The sequence below is a fragment of the Streptopelia decaocto genome (genome assembly GCF_964273445.1).
Source record: "Streptopelia decaocto genome assembly, chromosome: 4".
NCBI lineage: Eukaryota > Metazoa > Chordata > Aves > Columbiformes > Columbidae > Streptopelia > Streptopelia decaocto.
The window spans coordinates 19058463-19077844 of NC_138658.1; the positions used below are offsets into that span (position 1 = coordinate 19058463).

General features: G+C 37.7%; 1 protein-coding gene across 2 annotated transcripts in view; it reads left to right on the plus strand.

Moving 5' to 3' along the window:
- The window catches only part of NAA15 (N-alpha-acetyltransferase 15, NatA auxiliary subunit), a 40782-nt gene extending 22795 nt beyond the window's left edge, over positions 1–17987 (plus strand). The window contains exons 11-20 of one of the 2 annotated variants that reach the window (XM_082050903.1): positions 1184–1353; positions 2230–2382; positions 4575–4703; positions 7023–7236; positions 8368–8573; positions 10677–10785; positions 11372–11470; positions 12210–12353; positions 13425–13522; positions 16171–17987. In XM_082050903.1, coding sequence (XP_081907029.1) covers positions 1184–1353; positions 2230–2382; positions 4575–4703; positions 7023–7236; positions 8368–8573; positions 10677–10785; positions 11372–11470; positions 12210–12353; positions 13425–13522; positions 16171–16371 — 1523 coding nt within the window. In that variant the 3' untranslated portion in view covers positions 16372–17987. The remainder of the gene's footprint in view (positions 1–1183; positions 1354–2229; positions 2383–4574; positions 4704–7022; positions 7237–8367; positions 8574–10676; positions 10786–11371; positions 11471–12209; positions 12354–13424; positions 13523–16170) is intronic. The other variant, XM_082050904.1, reaches the window with a different exon arrangement.
- Positions 17988–19382: the final 1395 nt, after the last annotated feature.

Genomic DNA, 19382 nt, shown 5'->3' on the forward strand with positions numbered 1-19382 from the left:
CCTTCTCTGGTAACTGTGTGCTGATTTTTTTTTTTTTTTTTGATCATTTACCCAATGGCATCATAACAGAAAATCACCGAGAAAAAACATTTCTGCATTCCATATTAACAGAACATAGTCTTGAAATCTTGGTAGATGGATTATAATGGCGAAATAATTAAGATAGCTGAATGACAATACACATTACAACTTTACGGAATTATCCTAATTATTAAAGACGTTTTTGCCTGTTATATTTTTCCCTTGAATATAATGCTATAGGCTACAATATAGCCACTCAGCACCTGCTTAAATGTGTTCAAGCCTTTCAAACACATTTATGCTTTTCTGGTTTAAGAAAATGATTTACTGTTAGTTCAGTTCAATTCAATATTTGCTTTGATATTAAATTTCATTCAAATGAACAATTTTATGTTGCCTTAAAATTAACAAATGCATATAATTGTATAGTTAAGTTATATCATAAACTGACAACCAGAACCTTTTTTTTTTTGAGACTAGATCCCTTGTCCCCCTTTTCTTCCCCTGCAATGTGCTGTGCTTCATAGTGAAAATTGAGTAATGAACATAACTTTAAGGACTTCAGTAGTACTGTGGATTTCAGTGAGAGTTCTCTAACTTTCAGAACTGACTTGTGTATAGGAATATTGTCAAGGATACATTTAGGTGAATGGTGATGATAAATTTGTCAAAGGTAGAGGCAGAAAAGCTTTTTAAAGCTAAGGTTTCGAACAGATACCCTGTTTTGTTTAAAAATATTCGAGTCTGTGGTTTGAAAATGCATAAATGCTGAATGTACTGAAATCCTTTGCATTGTAACCATGAACACTTGTGTTTAGCAGGACTCCTTGCTATACTCTTCATCTAAAAGTTTTAAATAAGAACTCTGCATCATGCACTGCAGTCTTGCACATCTGGCTGCCCAGGTTAAGGGACTAGTTGGAATAAAGTTGAACTCCCTCCTGACACAGTGACTGACTTTTCCTTTCCCTTAACAACCACAGTATGAGAAGAGAACAATTAATGGACTTACCTGGACCCAGGTGTTTGGAAGCACTCCCAGGTCTGCTGTGACAGCCTGACACAGAGGAAGAATTTGTGGCTATATTTATAGAACTCCACTGCTGGCATGTTGTTTTTTAAACAAAAAAAAAACCACCTCCCTCCATTTGTCTCTTTCCAGATGATGGTAAAGAAGAACCTCCAACCACTTTACTCTGGGTCCAGTATTATTTGGCTCAACATTATGATAAAATTGGACAGCCATCCCTGGCTTTAGAATATATAAATGCTGCTATAGAAAGTACTCCCACTTTGATAGAACTCTTCCTTGTGAAAGCAAAAATCTATAAGGTAAGTTTGGCTTATTCTTAGTGACCAGAGATTATTTGTTATGAGGGAAGACTGTTAGATACGCTTATACTTCCCTGTAGGGTTTTGATGTGAACGTTGAAGTGTTAATCTTGTATTATGCAACCTGCCTTGCCATGGTCTGCACGACGGGCTGCAGGGGAACCTGCTCCAGCGCCTGGAGCACCTCCTGCCCTCCTTCCCTGGCCTCGGGGTCTGCAGGGCTGTTCGTCTCACATATTCTCACTCTTCTCTCCAGCTGCTGTTGTTCAGCGGCTTTTTCTGTTCTTAAATATGTTACCCCAGAGGTGCTGACAGCATTGCTGATGGGCTCAGCCTTGGCCAGCGCTGGGTCACTCTTGGAGCTGGCTGGCACTTGATCTGTCGGATATGGGGCAGCTTCTAGCAGCTTCTCACAGAAGCCACCCCTATAGTCCCCCTGCTACCAAAACCTTGCTACTCAAACCCGGTACACAAGTATACTGCAAAATGTGAATTCCCAATTTACAATTATGTTTTTGTATTAAAAATCACGCTAATAAATTTAGTTGATGTTTGAAGTATCTTGCACCTGTTCTTATCCCTCTTTTTAACTACTTAAAAACAATTTCTCAACTACAATATGATATTGTATGAGAATGGGATTATCCAAAGTGTCCTTTAAGCATTTTCAGGAAAAAAATATTTAGTACCAAAAGACCATAATGGGGTCAAGTAATTTTTTCTGCTTTTTTTTTCTTTAGAGATCTATTGCTTTCCTGAAGAAAGCTATTTATTAAAAAAATGTCTTCAAATTAACTAAGTATATTAAACAGTGAGTGGATAAAACATGCATATTTCATAATTGTTAAAGCTAATTTTGATTTCTGTCTCTTTAAGCATGCTGGAAATATTAAAGAAGCTGCAAGGTGGATGGATGAGGCTCAGGCTTTGGACACAGCAGACAGATTTATCAACTCCAAATGTGCAAAATATATGTTGAAAGCAAACTCCATTAAAGAAGCAGAAGAAATGTGTTCTAAGTTTACAAGGGTTTGTTGCATTTAACTGTAGCTCCTTTGAATACCATGGGTCTTATCCTGTGTGGAATAACTTTTTGTGTTAACTTTCCACTCACATTTACAATAATCTTCAAGTTTTGTTTTCAAAGCAACTGTGATTGCTTGCTTCACTCTAATGGTAGTTGGTATCAGGGTTTGAATTAAGCTTGGATAAGCGTGATTCCATAGTATTAAGTGAAAACTGTAAAGCTTGAATTTGATCATTTTTGTCAGGTAGGAAAGATACAGCATGCCCATTTTAGAGATAACTACCTCAAAAAAATATTTTTCTGATAAGTCTTTGGCTTTAATGTTGATTCTGTAGGATCCTTGAAAGATCTGATACAGTTGCCTATGTCTTTTATTTTTTTTTTTTTCTAATGGTAGTAAGTTGGCAATTTCGGACTTCTCTTGGCTACTAGATGAGAGGCTTTCTGAGATGTCTTCCTTTTGTGAACAAACTTTCATCCCTAAGGCCATGTTTTAACAGTGATAAAAGGAATAGCTGCCTGTTGTATGGGGGGGATTGTGTGTGTATTGTTTTGTTTTCTTTTGGTTTTGTTGGTTTCAATTGGGTTTTTTGTGGCTGCTTACCCATGACTAGCTAGCTGTGAGAAGCAGCTTGCATTGTGCAGATTTCTTAATTCCATACATCAGGTTTTGTCCCTGCAGTAACCTAATCTGATAATGTTGGTCTCACAGGTTAGTTACTTTTTTAATTGACTTCTGTTGCTGTTATTATTTCGTAAGTGAAAGTCAAATACAGCTCCATATAGTCTTTCCAGAATATTTGACAAATTATAGTTTTAGAATACTGGCAGTATCATTTATGAGTTGTCATTGGGAGGCAGGCAACAGGCTGTTGGGACCTACTTGCAGAAGTCAAGCCTTTTTTGTTTGTTGTCCCACTTCTCTCTTCTCTCTTGAAGAGCTGGAGAAATCTGGAGTAAGGTGGGTTGAACCGAGGAGGAATTTATAAGGGGAAAGCCAAAGGATTTTGCAAAATGGGGGCTTCATGCAGGGAAAACTGGAGAGAGGGGAAGTCCTGTTGGATATATGCTCAGTAGCTTTATGGGAGTTTTTGATGCCAAACTGCTGTGAATCTAGGTTGATTGACCCTCTCAGTATCTTAAGCAACTTTAAGATGTCGAAAAGTAAGCACACCAGTTGCTGAAAACTGAACTTAAAAAATGTAACTTGCTGATGTTGTACTCTCTAATCTTTTTTGTCTGCTTTTGATTTTATGTCTAGTGCTCAAATACCAGCTTAATTAAAAAGCAATCATTTAAAAGGATCTAAATGAACCATGGTGGAAATGGAACTGACAAGTTTTCTACTTTTTAGCTGCCTTAATCAGACTGGTTTGAAGACTGCCTTTCTCATTTGAGGCATTCTCATTTCCCTTCCATTTGATTATTATCTGTCATGATCCCAGCTTTGACTCTTGGCTGATTCTTGAGTAGCCTTATTTTTGCTAAATCAGAATAAATTCAGAACAACTGCATCCACCCCAAGTAGCTGACTTTGACATTAAGCTTGAAAGTCATAAGTTCCACAGATCTGTGCAAGATACCAGATTTGAAAGACAACTTTAATCTCCTTTTCTGAATCAGGTGTCAAAGCTACCAATGTATTCCTTTTGCTTTGCCACTGCTCTAGTACTGACTGCATGAGAAATAACCTATTACTACTCTCAGTTGCTTGTACACTTAGCTTAATCAGCAGGCCCCTGGTAAATAGAGATGGAAGTTTCAGTTTTTTTCTAAATGCCACATACTAGAACTTTTCTGCCATTTTTCTTGCTGCTGCAGTGTGTTACACTGGCACACAATGTTAAAAACACCGAGTTAGTGTCTCTCCTGTCCTAAAGGTGAGGAACTGTCACGGTTAAATGGTCACTACCTGGCTATTCATTGTGTGTTTCTGACTCTTCCAAAACCTGGAATTTAGAGGAATATATTTACACACGCATGCACATGCACACACACGCAACTTTGGAGAGTTACTTAATGAACTAGGCAATTTAATCTTAACTGTGGCATTTATGACTTTCAGGACTCTAGTTTTGAAATCTAGCATTCTTTTAAAACCCTTTTTATTTGTGCCTTTAATTATGGCAAGATAAATGACAACTAACAAATTAAATGAGGCAGGGGTATTTTATAATGCTGTTTTTGCTTTCAGGAAGGAACCTCGGCAGTAGAGAACTTGAATGAAATGCAGTGCATGTGGTTTCAGACAGAATGTGCGCAAGCTTACAAAGCAATGAACAAATTTGGAGAAGCACTTAAGAAATGCCATGAAATTGAGAGAGTACGTATCTAGTTAAACTGCCTGGGTTGAAAGCCACTAGCTTAAGCTTACTGTGCAAATATGTTTCCTTTCTGAGCAGTAAGAGTTTACCTCATGTAGCTTCAGGAGAGACTTCATTATATGTTGGCTACAGATGAGTTGATTAAATTAGATTTCCTCCTAACAATGCCATTGTAAACTGTGTATTAAAAAGACTCATAACGTCATTTGGAGATTCAGGAAAGAACAGAAAACTCTCAGAAATAGTCTTATTTTTGTCAGGGTAAATATAAATAGGTATTGGGTACAAGCCAACAATATGTGTACTTTAAGTCCAAAAAGAACGTGGCTGAGCTCACAACCCTAACCTTAAAGTAAAGGAAAGATGGTGCCACTGTATTTTAGAGGAAGAGAATAAATGTAAAAATCTAATAAATAAATAAATAATATCCTCTCCTAAAAAAAAAAAAAAGCTACAGTTTAAAAATTAAAAATGTAAAGCTTTTTAAAGTAGAAGTTGTATCCAAAAAGGAGGGTTACTTGCACATTAAATGCAGACGCATAGTTAGGGGCAACAACAACAACGAAAAATTATGCACAACTTGTGGAAAAAAGTGAAGGTTTTTTTGACAGGGCCTAGAAAAAAGAGCGGACATCTGAGGCTGTAAATGAAGCGCTCAAAGAGGAGGACTTGGTAGGAAGCTCTGCCTTTTTGCAAATAGAGAGGCTGAAGGAGATTTCAACACTGATGCTTTTCTGTAGGAGAGACTAGTTCATGGAATAGTCTCACATTAAAACAAATCAACAAAATGATTTTCCAGGACCGTATTACTGCTAGTCTTGTAGATTGTCTTGAGTACCAGAAGAGGAGGTCAGCAAATGAAGAGCTGACTTAGACCGCCCTAAAAGACATTTCTAAGGAATTAAGTCACTGTTTGTTTATTGGATTAACTGATCGAAGGTGTAAGATCAGAAATAAGATAATTATGTTATATGCAGAAACCATCAGCAAAGCTTTTGTAAGAAAAGACAGTGCCTCTTAAATCTTCTAGAGGTGCCAGTTGTGCTTAAGGCAGTCTAGTTGATAAAATGTGTTCTGGATTTCAGAAACACTTTTGATGTCATCCTTCACATTGTAAAGGATCTAAACTGTCTCAGAAAAAGAAAGGAACTTGATCTTATGGAATTAGTAGCTCGTTCATGGCCAGTAAAACAGGGTAGGAACAAGTAACGAGCTTTTACAATAAAAGAAGTTTTACCATGGAAATTACTAAGGCATATCTCTAGGGTCTCCATTGCTTGATATATCAATAAATGATCACAGAAACTGAGCGAATAGCGTGAGGGCAACACTTGCTGATGGTGTAAAGTGATTAAAACCTCATTGCAGGAACTTGCAGAGAAGGCTGTCTCAATAGTAAATGATAAAACGGCAGATTGAAAGTAATGCTCAACAGTGTAGGTGGTGGAGGGAGTAGAATTATTTGCCTGTGCTTAAGTAAGAGGTCTTAATGAGAATTATTGCTGCTCAGGAAGGAAATCCTGGAACCATTGTAAACAGTGCTGCAAAAACTACTGTGTTGGTGTAGTGCCGCAATGGAAGGAACAGTGTTGGGAATTAAGTGACTACAGAAGTAGTACTTTTCTTCCATTAGATAAATCTGATGTGCTGTTTACATCTGACTGTCACACATCCTTGAAAAACTTCTAGTAAAATACATGCCTTAGAGTCACTTCCATGTTGAGAGAGTTCAATTAGTTTGTCATGCTCACTGTTTTATCCTCAGTTTTGACAAGCAACAGCTGAGTTTAAGATGAATTTGTATGAGATGATAAGCAGGTGGAGGAGTTGAAGAGGGGAATGACTTTTCACTGCTGCTCAAACGAAAACAAGGGGACATCAGGTGACAACGAGGAAGCAGATCTTGGGCAAATCACACCACATGTGATTCACGTGTGGAATTCATTGCCACAGTATTTAGTAGAAGTCAAAATTTTACTTTTGACTGAAAAGACTAAAGGAGTTAATAGAAGAAAAACTCTTCAAGTGCTCTTTAAATACAACAAATGCAGAACCTTTGTCCCTTAAACTGCAAATTGTCAGAAGGTAGTTGTTAAGAGATTGTGGAATGGGTCAGTTTTGGTTCTGACCTAAGAAGCCTTCTTTTCCCCATGACTTTTATTTTTGGAGAGTTTTGTTAACTCAGGTTTCTAACAGTTACGGTGTGTTTGTCAAACAGCAGGCTTTTACTAAATTATTCCTTTGGGGAAAGTGTATTTGAAAAGTGAAGGTCAGTATCTGATTACTAATACTTACTAAATAATGTTATGTTGTGTTAGCATTTTGTAGAAATCACGGATGACCAGTTTGACTTTCACACTTACTGTATGAGGAAGATTACCCTTAGGTCTTACGTGGACTTGTTAAAATTAGAAGATATCCTTCGACAACACCCGTTCTACTTCAAAGCAGCACGAATTGCCATAGAGATATATTTGAAACTTCATGATAATCCCTTAACAGATGAAAATAAAGAACACGAGGCTGATACAGGTATTCAACCTTCAGGATTTATTGAATATGCAGTTTCGCTAATTAGTCAATATTTTATGAATATCCAGCATTCTTATGTCAGCTGTAGTAGCCAAGAAGTAAGGGTTTGTCACAACTCAAAGTAGGCAAATTGTAACTTGGTCTGCATGTAAAAGTAGATGTGTTACTGAAAGTTTGTTTGTTAAAAAACTTTTTTTTTTTTTTTGCCATTGTAATTCTTAAGTAACAATATGTTTGTTTTATGAAATTGCTGGGAAAACATGGAATTCTCAAGGTCGTTGGTTTATGAAAAGACATATTGAAGCAGGTGTGCTTGGAGGTAGTGTTTTATCAGTATGCAAAAATTTGACTAGGTAGCAAATTAAATTTTGTCATCCTTTGCTTCTGCTGTAAAAATAATATTTAAATCTGTCAATTTTTTTTTTTCTCATTTGTGATTGGAGAACAACTTAAATGATTGTGGCTTGAGGCAACTCAAATGGTATGAATAGAGGCTGTTGAGTCCTTCAAGAGGAATGTCAAATTTTAAGGTTTCTCATCTCAGTTCATTTGTGTGGCTTTAGGTTCAAATTAAGACAAGTAGAATTGTAAAAGAATTTCATGTAGGCACTTTCTGTTGTGTTTTAAATGAATTTTCCGTGCTTTAATTGGAGGGAGGAGAGAATCTGAATATGAATCAAGTGCCAGTTGTCTGTCAGGCATTAAAAGGAAACCTGGAACTGTCTGTGCCAAAGTGTGACTATTTCACTCTGTTTTTGTTAGACCACTTAATTACTACATTAAACATAACTTGTGTAATACCTAAGGAAGAAATCAATGTGTATTGGTGTGCACTTTTACTCCTGGCACTGGATTTGTGAAGTCACGCAGCAATTACTTTGTCCTGCCTTCAGCATGTTATACTTTTGTTCTAATTAATATTGCCCTGATTTTTCAGAGAAATTTTTTGAATAATGAAGCAGCAGCGTAGGCTGTAAAATAATCTGTCTGTAGTAAATTAGCTTTTACAAATGTAATGGCAGCATTATTAGTAGATACGGTTTAAAAAAAGATTATAGTATCTGGCAGCTGATTGAGGCTGTTAAAATTAGACATCAACACTGTCTGTTTTTGCCCTTTGTGTGTGTGCAGCAAATATGTCTGACAAGGAGCTAAAGAAGCTACGAAATAAGCAGAGAAGAGCGCAAAAGAAAGCACAGCTGGAGGAGGAGAAAAAGAATGCTGAGAAAGAGAAGCAACAGAGGAATCAGAAAAAGAAGAAAGATGATGATGATGAAGAAATTGGAGGACCGAAAGAAGAACTTATCCCTGAGAAACTGGCAAAGGTGCTTACAAATGTAATAATAAACTCATAGAAATTTCTATGAAAGTTATAGTGAGCACACATATGACTTGAAAGCCACTCAGATAACTTGTTCATTTTTTGTATGGCTTCTCTTCACAGGTGGTATTATAAAAAGAACTATTTTCTAGGGATAGTTTGTTGGATGTGCTGTCAGTAATGTGCTGAAATCACAGCTTTTGTGCCTGATTCTCAAAGGCAGTGGTTGAAGTCAGAGACATTTGCTACAGGTGGAATTATCTTTGTGTGTGTATTGCACTAACTTGTTGATTATGCCCTATTCCTAGTTGATCGGATGGAAGTCTTTCTGTTCTGTATGTAAGGTGATTATCGTTCACTCTTTATGTCCCGTAGTATTTTTTTTTATTTACTCAGCATAGACAACCTTTGAAAGAGGAGGCATTGAAGCACTGAATGCTTTAACAGCATTTGTTCGCATCTGTTTTGAATGGGGTAGGACAGGAAAGATAAAGAACCTGTTTGGAAATAGCAGTAGACTAGACTGAGATGGATTTTGAGATCTGGATTAAGAACAGTCAAGATATATAAATGGGAGGTGACCCAGTTGTGCTAAAAGTTGTACCTGTAAGGAGCAGGAAAACATTTTAAAAATGTGGGGAAACAAAATGAAACATATATAGATTGGAAAAATTAGTTTGTAGTAGTATAGTATCTAAGTACTGATAGATATGGTATTTTCACATTGCATGTATAATGAATAATATTGGCTCTTGATGGGATGATGTTTGAAAGCTGAGACTGAACTTCATTTTGTAGCCAGGAAGCAAGAGATTTTAAAAACTTGAGTAGTCATTTAAGAATATTGTTGGTATTCCCATTGTTTAGCTCACCCCTTGGAAGAAGCAGCACTCTAAATTGCAGTGCCAGTTAAGATTTAAATGGTCTCAATGGCATATGTTGAATTTGAGTTCTGGAGTAGAAGGACGTGATGGCATATCCCAGGAAAATCCAGGCAGTCCCTAAGATTATAGCAAATGGTTGCAGCTGTATAACACATTCCTTTGGCAAATCTTCCCTAATTATATTTCAGATTTAATGTCAGAATCATGATGTAGACACTTCAAATTCAGTTGGCTTTCACTGCCAGAAGACCATTTCTGAAATAATTGGTCACTTGCAAACACTTTTCCCCAAACGGTTGCCCCTAGACTTCTTTGGTAGATATGTAGCTTTGGCGTTAAAGGCTTAGCTTTCAAATCTGTTTCATTATAGGTTCCAGATAGTTTAAGTGGACAGTTATCACTGATGTATGCAAACTCACAACAGCATGTATAAATGATGCATTTTTTATTTGAAACTGTTGTAGTATGTGGTTAGCAGGAACTTCCTAAGGTGTCCATTGTTGCCTTCAACTCGTTTTTTTGCAATGAAGTGTATTACTTCAAAATTGCTAAATTGTTATTGACAGACAGGTTTTGTATCTCATTCTTAGTAGCTTATGTTCATAAACACATTAGTATGAAGGACAACAGTTCTTGTTTGAGTTATCCCTAGCCTCCAGATGCAAGAGATCTGTTTGTAAAGAACCTTGGTACAGAATTAATTTGTGTTAAAGCTGTCCATTGACTGGATTACACAGCTGAGATTCGGCCACTGTGATCAGTACCTAGTTACTTCAGGCTTGCTGTCAGTATCTTGGCTGGGAGCATTGCCATGACCCAGCAGCTCTCAGGAACCCGTCTGAAGCTCATGTGAACAGATTGTCATGGGCATAAAGTAGTCGTTGACAAACATCTTGGGCCTGTGTGGGTAGATTGGCGTGAAGAGCTCTGCAGCCCATACAGTGCAGGTTCAGCTACAGTTGTGTTTGCTGTTGACGTGTGGTAGAAGGCAAAAATATCTTTGTATCTAGGAAGATGTGATTTGTAACCATCACAAAGCAGTTTTTTGAGACTTGGCCGTCTGTGTTTAGACACTGAGTGAAAGATTCAAAGTTTGTCACATAAGAGGTTCTAAGCATCTATGCATTGTCTTATGAGAGTAACTCTGTGACTCAGAAATAGTAAATTCTCTTGTTGTAGAGTTATTAGGTTTAAGCTTTGTGACTTAGTTGTGTGTTACTTCCTTGAATCTGTAGGTTGAAGCACCTTTGGAAGAAGCCATTAAATTTTTAACACCCCTGAAGAATTTAGTGAAGAACAAAATAGAGACACATCTTTTTGCCTTTGAGATTTATTTTCGAAAAGGTGAGCGAGAAAGCTAATGAAGTAAAGCAATTTGCGGTTCATAAAGATGTATATTAGAATTTAAGCAAAAAATATTGATGAGATATGCAGAGTCCATGTTGAGACACAACTTGTCATTGGACCGACACCCCAGCTGCAAGCAGTCTGTGAAGAACCAGAGTTTGAACATGTGGCAATTATCCACTTTCTTTGCTGTGGTTAAATCTATAAGCAGTGAGGCTGCAGTTAATTCTCCCAGCTTGCATTTGCCCTAGTTATTTGTGTCTATAGCTGGTAGAACTGCATGTTGTAAAGAAGCGGTGTGCAGTTGCTAATAAGAGCTAGTCTCTTGAAACACATGACTTTTGAATTCTTGTATCAGTTAAATGTTATACTTTAAGAATTTATTCTGTTCAAATGTATTTACTAGTTTAACATGTTTAATTCGCTATTTAAATGAATGCGTGTTAGAAAAAAGACTGTTGCAGAACACTCAGCTTTCATTTCTTCTGATCATTTTAATTTCAAATACTAAATAGTCCTGCAACTTAATGCAGTGAGTTCCAGCCACAGGTTTTTGACCATTTGCCAATGCTTTCTTTTCCAGAGAAGTTCCTTCTGATGCTTCAGTCTGTGAAGAGAGCCTTTGCTATTGATTCTAGCCATCCTTGGCTTCATGAGTGTATGATTCATCTCTTCAGCAGTGGTATGTATCTGTTTGATACGACATCATGCTTCCAGATGATGCCTAACCTGCATACAGTCACTGATTGCTAGCTTACAGACTGTTAGTCTAATTAATTACAAATACTTAATACATGTATTAGAAAGCTTTTAAACAACCGATTCATGCTAAAATTAAATATGTTTACTATGGCTGCAGCTGGATTTCATAGTTGTTCCAACAAGTATTAGTCAGTCTTTTTAAGACTGTGAGTCGTACGTTGAACCCTTGAAAGAGTGAAGAAATGAAAACTGCAGAGTGAGGAATCTGGCTTTTCTATTGGCAGTCTGTGTCAGTGTGTGTGAGGAGAAGGCTTAGAATTATGTCCTTTTTTTCAGAAGGTTGGAAGGATTCTCTCCTTTTCCTTGCCCCGAAGGTCACCCTTCCTGCTGGTGGCTACAGACTAGCTATGTTTAAGAACAGACTTCTCTGATCTTAATCTTTGAGCCTAATATATTTTAATTAGTAAGGGGGAGATTGTATTGGAATAGAGGCTTCGGCTTTTTCTAAGCGTCAGAAAACTACCACAGTTAAGCTTTTTCCAACCACATCCAGTTATTTACCTTTTTGAATTTCATGCATGTTTCTTCAAGGTTTTGGGTATTTTCTATTATATTAGTAATGTAAATATGACAAACATTAAAATAAATGCATAAAATAGATTTTACTGTGATTACCTGTACTCACTTCTGTTAACTTCTTTTTTTTTCCAATTCAATAGTATCTGAAAGTAAGGATTTGCCTGATGCAGTTAGAACAGTATTAAACCAAGAAATGAATCGGCTTTTTGGAGCAACTAATCCAAAGAACTTCAATGAAGCTTTCCTTAAAAAGAACTATGACTCACTACCACATAGGTTATCAGGTATTTTGCCATTATGCTTTTTCTTCCATGCTTCTGTATTTTCTGGGCTTATCTAGCAGGGGCATCTCAGTATCAGCGCCAGTGACTCTTCCCATCAGGAATGCTTTTCTTTTCTCAGTTTGTGGTGGTGTGACAACATGACCACCAGATTTTCTATATTTTTTTTTTTTCTGTATGCTGCTAAAATACCCATTTTTGGACCTCTCAGCCCTGTTGTCATTTCTAATGCATGCTGTGTGCTTCCAAGGCCAGGCTGGACGGAGCACTGAGCAACCTGATCTAGTTGCAGATGTCCCTGCTCATTGCAGGGGGATTGTACTTACATGAGCTTTCAAGGACCTTTCCAACCCAGACTATTCTGTGATTCTATTCTATGAATGTATCATAAGACTAACTGTATTTAATGCATCTGTGAAGCAGTTCATATAAGCTGTGTAGTATGTGAAGTAGTATTTCTGAGTTGCAAAGTGTTTTTTTTTTTTTTGTTATGTGTATTTGAAGAGGCTGACTGCCAAGAGAAATGCGTGCTCAGCAAGCCAGGTAACACCCAGAGCTATTGGTACACCTAACAAGAGGAGCTTTGGTTCTGGTTACCTGTTACAAAAGCCTGTCTGTCACTAGTGACTATGTGTTGCAGTGGGCGTCGCAGCACCGTGAGGGGAACGGGATGTAAAGCACCCCGGGGAGCGGCGCTCCTGCCACGGCTCAGGCTGGGCTCACACCTGGCCACAAAAAGCAGCGTTTGTTCTCCACGTCTTTTCTGGCATCCAGCCCCTTCAACTACATTTGTGCCGTGGGACTTGGAGCTGTGCCCTGACAGCATGTGACAACAAGATGTGTGCACATCTCCTCTGTGTGGAGATGTGAGTGGTGGTGCTGGAGGGACCTGTGGTGTGTCAGCAGGTCTGATTTGTTACCTTCGCTGCCTGGGATCCCACCATGCGCTGCATTTTGAACTACTACCTATAGAGTTCGGTATCCCCTCTTAGTCATATTATCTCTATTTGATGTTTGTATAGAAGATGTTTTTAGTCATCCACTGGGTGATGAAGCTTATTTTTTCTTCCGTAGCTGCCAAAATGATGTACTATTTAGATCCTTCCAGTCAGAAAAGAGCAGTGGAGCTGGCAATGACCCTGGATGAATCCCTCATTAACAGAAATCTTCAGGTAACACACATTTACAAATTGTAACCAACAACTTCTGCTGTATCTATGGAAACTTTATGAAAATGATGGAGTTAAAAGGAAGCTGAAATGATAGCTGTGCCTTATGGTAGCGAGATTGGGTTGTCATGTGAGAGAAAGGAGTATCAGGTTCATCTGAACAGAAATGTTTAATGTCCTTTTCACACATTTAAATTAATTTAGTTTTGTCATAATATGACAATAGCTAGCAGCAGAAATGGTGTTATTGCTGCAGCGAATAGGACAGCTTATTAAACAGAAGGGAGTTCTCATGGCGAAAGATGCTAAAGCTCCCCAATAAGAAAAGGTTGGGGTCTGTCTGAGCTTTAGCTGTTGCACAAGCAACTGTTCACAAGAAAAAGATGGACTTAAGAGTGGCTCAGGTTATCCCAAGGCTTTCCATATTCATCCCCCTGCAATCTGTGTAACTTATCTTAGTTTTAATAAACGGTACAAATGCACCTTTTGGCCTTCATATGTACTTAAATAACTAATTAATAAACATGGATAGTTCTTCCTGTGACTGCACACTGTCAGAACCTTACCTGGCAAAGTAGAGCAGGAATAAAGCATCCTTTCTTTTTTCTTTAGTCTATTTAGAACTATTTCTGTGTCCCAGTCAAACAGTTTCTTCTGGCACCACTGTAAGAGTGTCCAGCATGTTTAATTAAGTATTAGAGAGATTTCTTGGCAGACTGTGCAAGCTTCAGGACATTTTGTTTCTCTTAGTTCCCCTGGCACTTTATTTCTTTATTGTGCTCTTTATATCTGGGCATTCAAGGATTTTTTGGATCTATTGCAAGTAAAATTAGTGAACCTTTTGGTAAAATTATTCTTTTGTGGGCAAAAATGGGTATTTTCCAAAAAACACCCCTGTGGAAATATACTGGGTTCAACAGAACTTTAATTGGAAAGGATTTAAGTTCACAGTAGAATTTTTGGACAAAACAGAGGGGGAAAAAGAGACAACAAAAGACAATTTACCATGATTTATGAACTTGCTTAGGATGATTGTTTCTCTAGCAGATCTGCTTATGGGACACAAAGTCATGTCTTTTATATACTTAGTATTTTTTATAAACTTTTTTACTGTTTGAACAGTCTCAAAGAGCTTAAGATCGATTATCAATAGATTTAGAAAACAAAAATTAAATTGCCCTCAACAACATTCTTTTTACCTTGTTAGCTGCATTTTTTTGCTTGAGAGTGGGGGATTCTGGGCATTGGACTGGGGAAAGATTAAAATTTAACCAAAAATATGTAGTTGTTTTAGAGAAGTCTTGTCTTGGTAGGACTGCAAGAAGCGTTTGCTGACTCGGCAGTGTATAAAAATCACATATGCAGCATTGCGATAAAACTGAAAAAGTTCAATTTAAGCATTCTCGGTGCCAATATAAAGTAAGAGTTGGAGTTCTGCTGAACTTTTAGGTGGGAAATTGAAAGTGCCCTAAAAAGATGAGAATCTGAAGGAGTCTGGGCATTTGTTGAAAGGCATTCTCATGTGCAAAGAGATCAAATTTATCATTACATTTTTAGTAGAGACCAGCTGCCTCAGGGCACATTGCAGGCATAAATCTACATATATTTGACCTTCTGTGGATGCCAGTGTCATAAAGAGCTAATGTGGGGGAAAAGGGTTGTTGAAGAGAACTTCATAACCCCATAGCAGGAGGACAGGGTAGTTAATCTCAATACACAGAATAAATAAAAGCCAAAGTAAATGTCAGAAGAGAGGAAAAAGGCTCGCTTACTATGCTAATACTGGCATACCCAACGTGGAAGGATGTTAAATGCTGCTGGGCTTTAGTGAAGCTTAGTGGGTGGATTTCTCATGTTTGGAGTGCAAGTTGAAAAACAAAAAACCCAGGAAATCTCCTTTTTCTCTTCTAAATTGTGGGGGGGAAAAAAAAAAAAAAAAGATATGAAACTGCAGATATACCCGAAGGATGTGATAATATCTGAGTAATTTGGTTCAGTTCTCTGCTTACAGACACACCAGTAAGTCACATATCCTTAAATGTAAAAATGATACTTTTTTCCTACCAGAAATGTTATCACATCTAATTATGGTTATTCAGCTGATGCTATTTTTACATTTTAATTATATTCCGCAGTTCTTCCAATTTTATCTGAAAGCATGTTCACAAAAAACATTATTAAGAAATCATAGCATATATTCTGGATTCATTGTTTTTACTTGTGAACACTAATGTTCAAATGCATGTTATGTGCTGCTGAAATATTCAGTGTGTCCCAAGGCTGGGGGGACAAGGGATGATGAACCACAAACCCAAAAAACATACTGAGTTGCAAGTAAGCCTGATCCTTGGTTGCCAACTAGTAAGAATAATTTGTTTTTTTAGGAAAATAAGAAAAAAGTGGCAAATCAGTATTTGCATCTTCAGTCAAAACTTCTAAGTGGTTTTTAACTCTCTTCAAACTGCATCATTTCAAATCAGACTATGCTGGTATTTCATATTCTGTCTAGTAAGAAAAAAGTCATTTGATATTGATAGAAACCTGAAGACAATACTTGGAGTTTTTCTTTGTAGTGTCATATTTCTGTTTTGTGAGTGCTCAGATCAGTGTTTAAGAAGCCATAACACCTCTTTATTTTTCTCTTTAATTAGACTTGTATGGAGGTATTAGAAGCTTTATGTGACGGTAGCCTTGGAGACTGTAAAGAAGCATCTGAAACGTACAGAGCAAATTGTCATAAGCTTTTTCCTTATGCTTTGGCTTTCATGCCCCCTGGATATGAAGACGATATGAAGATCACAGTTAATGGAGATAGTTCTGCAGAACCTGAAGAACTGGCCAATGAAATATGAACAACTTTATTGGAAAAAAATGACATTGGACCGTATCTGGTGTATAATATTTTTGTCACGCACCTGCTGAATTGTTCTAACTTGCAGAGAACGGAAGGAAAAAAAAATGTTGCCTTCAAATAGTTTTACATTTTTTTTTTATCCTGCTGACAAAATATATATATAAAATATCTAACATATTACTGAATATAGGTTGTTCGGTTTCTTAAAAATTAAAAGCTGCTAAAATTGAAGAAGAAAAAAACCTTTCTCCTTACCTACCTACCCATGTTTTTAAACTAATTTATATGAAATCTGGAGGCGTATAGCCCTCAGAGCAGGTGTGTGGCAGAAATATTACTTTAAATTTGTCTTGTGAGATTACTGTTATCTCAGACAGCAAAAATGCTGTTTTAGCACTGGATTCTTTCACTGAGCACAAAGAGTTGATGGGGCTTTAGCATCTGACTGATTTTGATGCAGGGATGACTCTGTCCATAGGAAGTATGCAATGTGAATCAGAATATGCAGAGAAACCCGCAGCATACGCGTGATGTTGCGGATGCTGGGACATACGGATATCAAGCAGAATTAAGAAACATAGTGTGTTCAATAAGCTTGTTGTGTCTCTGAAATTCACTGTACACGATCAGTTTGGTGTTCTTGCACCACAGTTTTTAACAGAAGGAACCAGTTAGAACTCGCTCTCTCTTTGAATTAAACTTGGGGGGTGGGGTGGGGAGAATCAACATTGCTGTTCTTGAGATAAACCTATCTGCGCAGGCTGGCCAAACTTTTTAAAACTGTAATGCAAGAACCAAATAAAATTATGCACTGTGATGTGGCACCAACTAATTAGAAAGATAGCATGCATTTTTCACGTAGAGTGAAAACAAAATGAGAACATACTATGACTTGAAGTTGCAAAGAGGAGAACTCCTGACTACCATTTTGACTGATCAAGAGACTAATAGTTTAAAACCTCAGCAGGCCTTGTTCACGTTATGCAGAAAATAAAAAGTGCTGCAGTTTAGATACCTCTGGAACTTTTCCACAGTGTCACAGGTTTGTAATACTTGAAGCCCTACATTTCTAAGAATATATTTCTTGCTCAGTTGTTTCAGGCAAGCCCAAGACTTTGTAACTTTTAAGGGGCCCAAGATTTTTTTTCAATAACAGACCAGCTTCTTATTCCTGCAGTTACAGATGTAATTTCCTTTGTCAAACATAAGGTACCAAATATAATGCAATAAAACGTTTTGAAAAACAATTGTGTGAATATTGAAACCAATCTCTGTTGTACTTTGAAAATGAATGGGTTCATTAGAGTACAGATCAGGGTTGGCTCACTGTGTTGTCCGGTTGCGCTAATAATGTCACTGCTGATGGGTGGTTGTTGAGTATAAAGTGCAAATGCTTTGTATGTAAATACTGAATGTCTGGGAAGTCCTATAACACAGAATGCTTTACTACTTGGCTTTTCAGTTCCACCAATGTTATGTTGAATTTTATTTCCAAGTCAAGCTTCAGTCTACAAGTCTACGGTGTTAATAATATAGATAAGTGCACAAATGTGTTTTTTTAATAGGCTCATCGTATAAAACAGAGCAGAAAATAAACTACAGCTTATAAAGTGAGTGCCTTCTTTGCTGCAGGAGTTCAGTTACAGAGTATCTGTCGTGTGGATACACAGCCTTCCTCTTCCACATCATGGAATTCAGTGATTGACACATACAGTTAGGAAATTCAGGAAGAATTATCAGGGTTTGTAGTTTTCTAACTGTCAGATGAACAGGTTTTTGTTTCTCGTATATTCAGCACCACTTTATTTTTCATGGTTAGGCTATCCTTGTGTACGTTTGCGGTGTAGTTCATGTCGGAAATGTAAGTTGTGTTGCTATATTTGTATATTTAATCTGCTGGGCTTTTAGGGACTAGAATACCTATAGAGCCTTTAATTGACTCTGGTATTTATGTCTAGATCTCAGTCTTTTCTGCAGCCTGAGATACTTGGACTGCATGTCTTCTGCAACCACTGAAGATGTTTCAACTTTGCCTACACGAGCTATGAGCTTTTGGCCTTGCCCCTGAGTATTGCTGCCGTTTCCTTGGCTTCTGATGCTTAGCTGGAGGCAGATGAGTGCTCACTCTTTTTAACAGATTGTGAATTGCGTCAAGCAATTATTTTTTCCCCAAATTCTGGTTTTTGGGTGCTTCCTGTAAATGGGATTATTTCCTTTACTTTTTCACTGCCTGTTTTTGTGTTGAAATAGATGAACAAAAAGCAAGAAGTTATTAATCTTCCATTATGCAAGTGGGAAAAAATATTTCTGTGGGCCTTCCAGAAGCCTCTGTCTACACATCTGTTGTGATTTCCCCAAAGACACTTCATTGTAACTTTGCTGAAAGGCATCCACAGTGCTTCAGAGATGTTGCTTTTGGATTAAAGCAGTTCCTCATCCCCTTTCAGAAGACTTCAATCCCAGGAAATGAAATTAAAGTCAAGACTTTACCTGAAGAAGAAGGTTCTTCGATCAGCAAAGGAGTTGTTATTCTTTCATCTTGGCACCTCTCGTGTTAGATGCAATGCTGACATCTGAGGAGGAGTTTTTAAGAGCTGGAAATGAAGTTCCAGTCCAATGCAATGGGTCTGGTGAGGCGGTGGCACGGAGCGCCGTGCTCCAGGGAAACTCCTTTGCATGCCGAGACCCCCAATTGTAATGGCTGGTGGTCGGCTGCCAAAGCAGGTGAGGAGGGATTGCAGTCATGGGCTGAGTGACCCAGAACATCAGCTTACTGGTGACATGATTTGGTGCAATTCTTCATGATTTTTCACCTGAGAAAGATGTTTTCACCATCGGTGGAGCCACTGGTGATGACATATGCCATGGATCTTTCCTGGGAAGAAATGTTCAAATAATTTTTCCCTAGATAGTGTAGATGGTGCAAATGCACATTGCATAAAGCAAAGCCAGAGTCAGAAGTGGACTTAAATTGCAAGTAACCAAACGTGGTTGGCTGCCCCAACATGA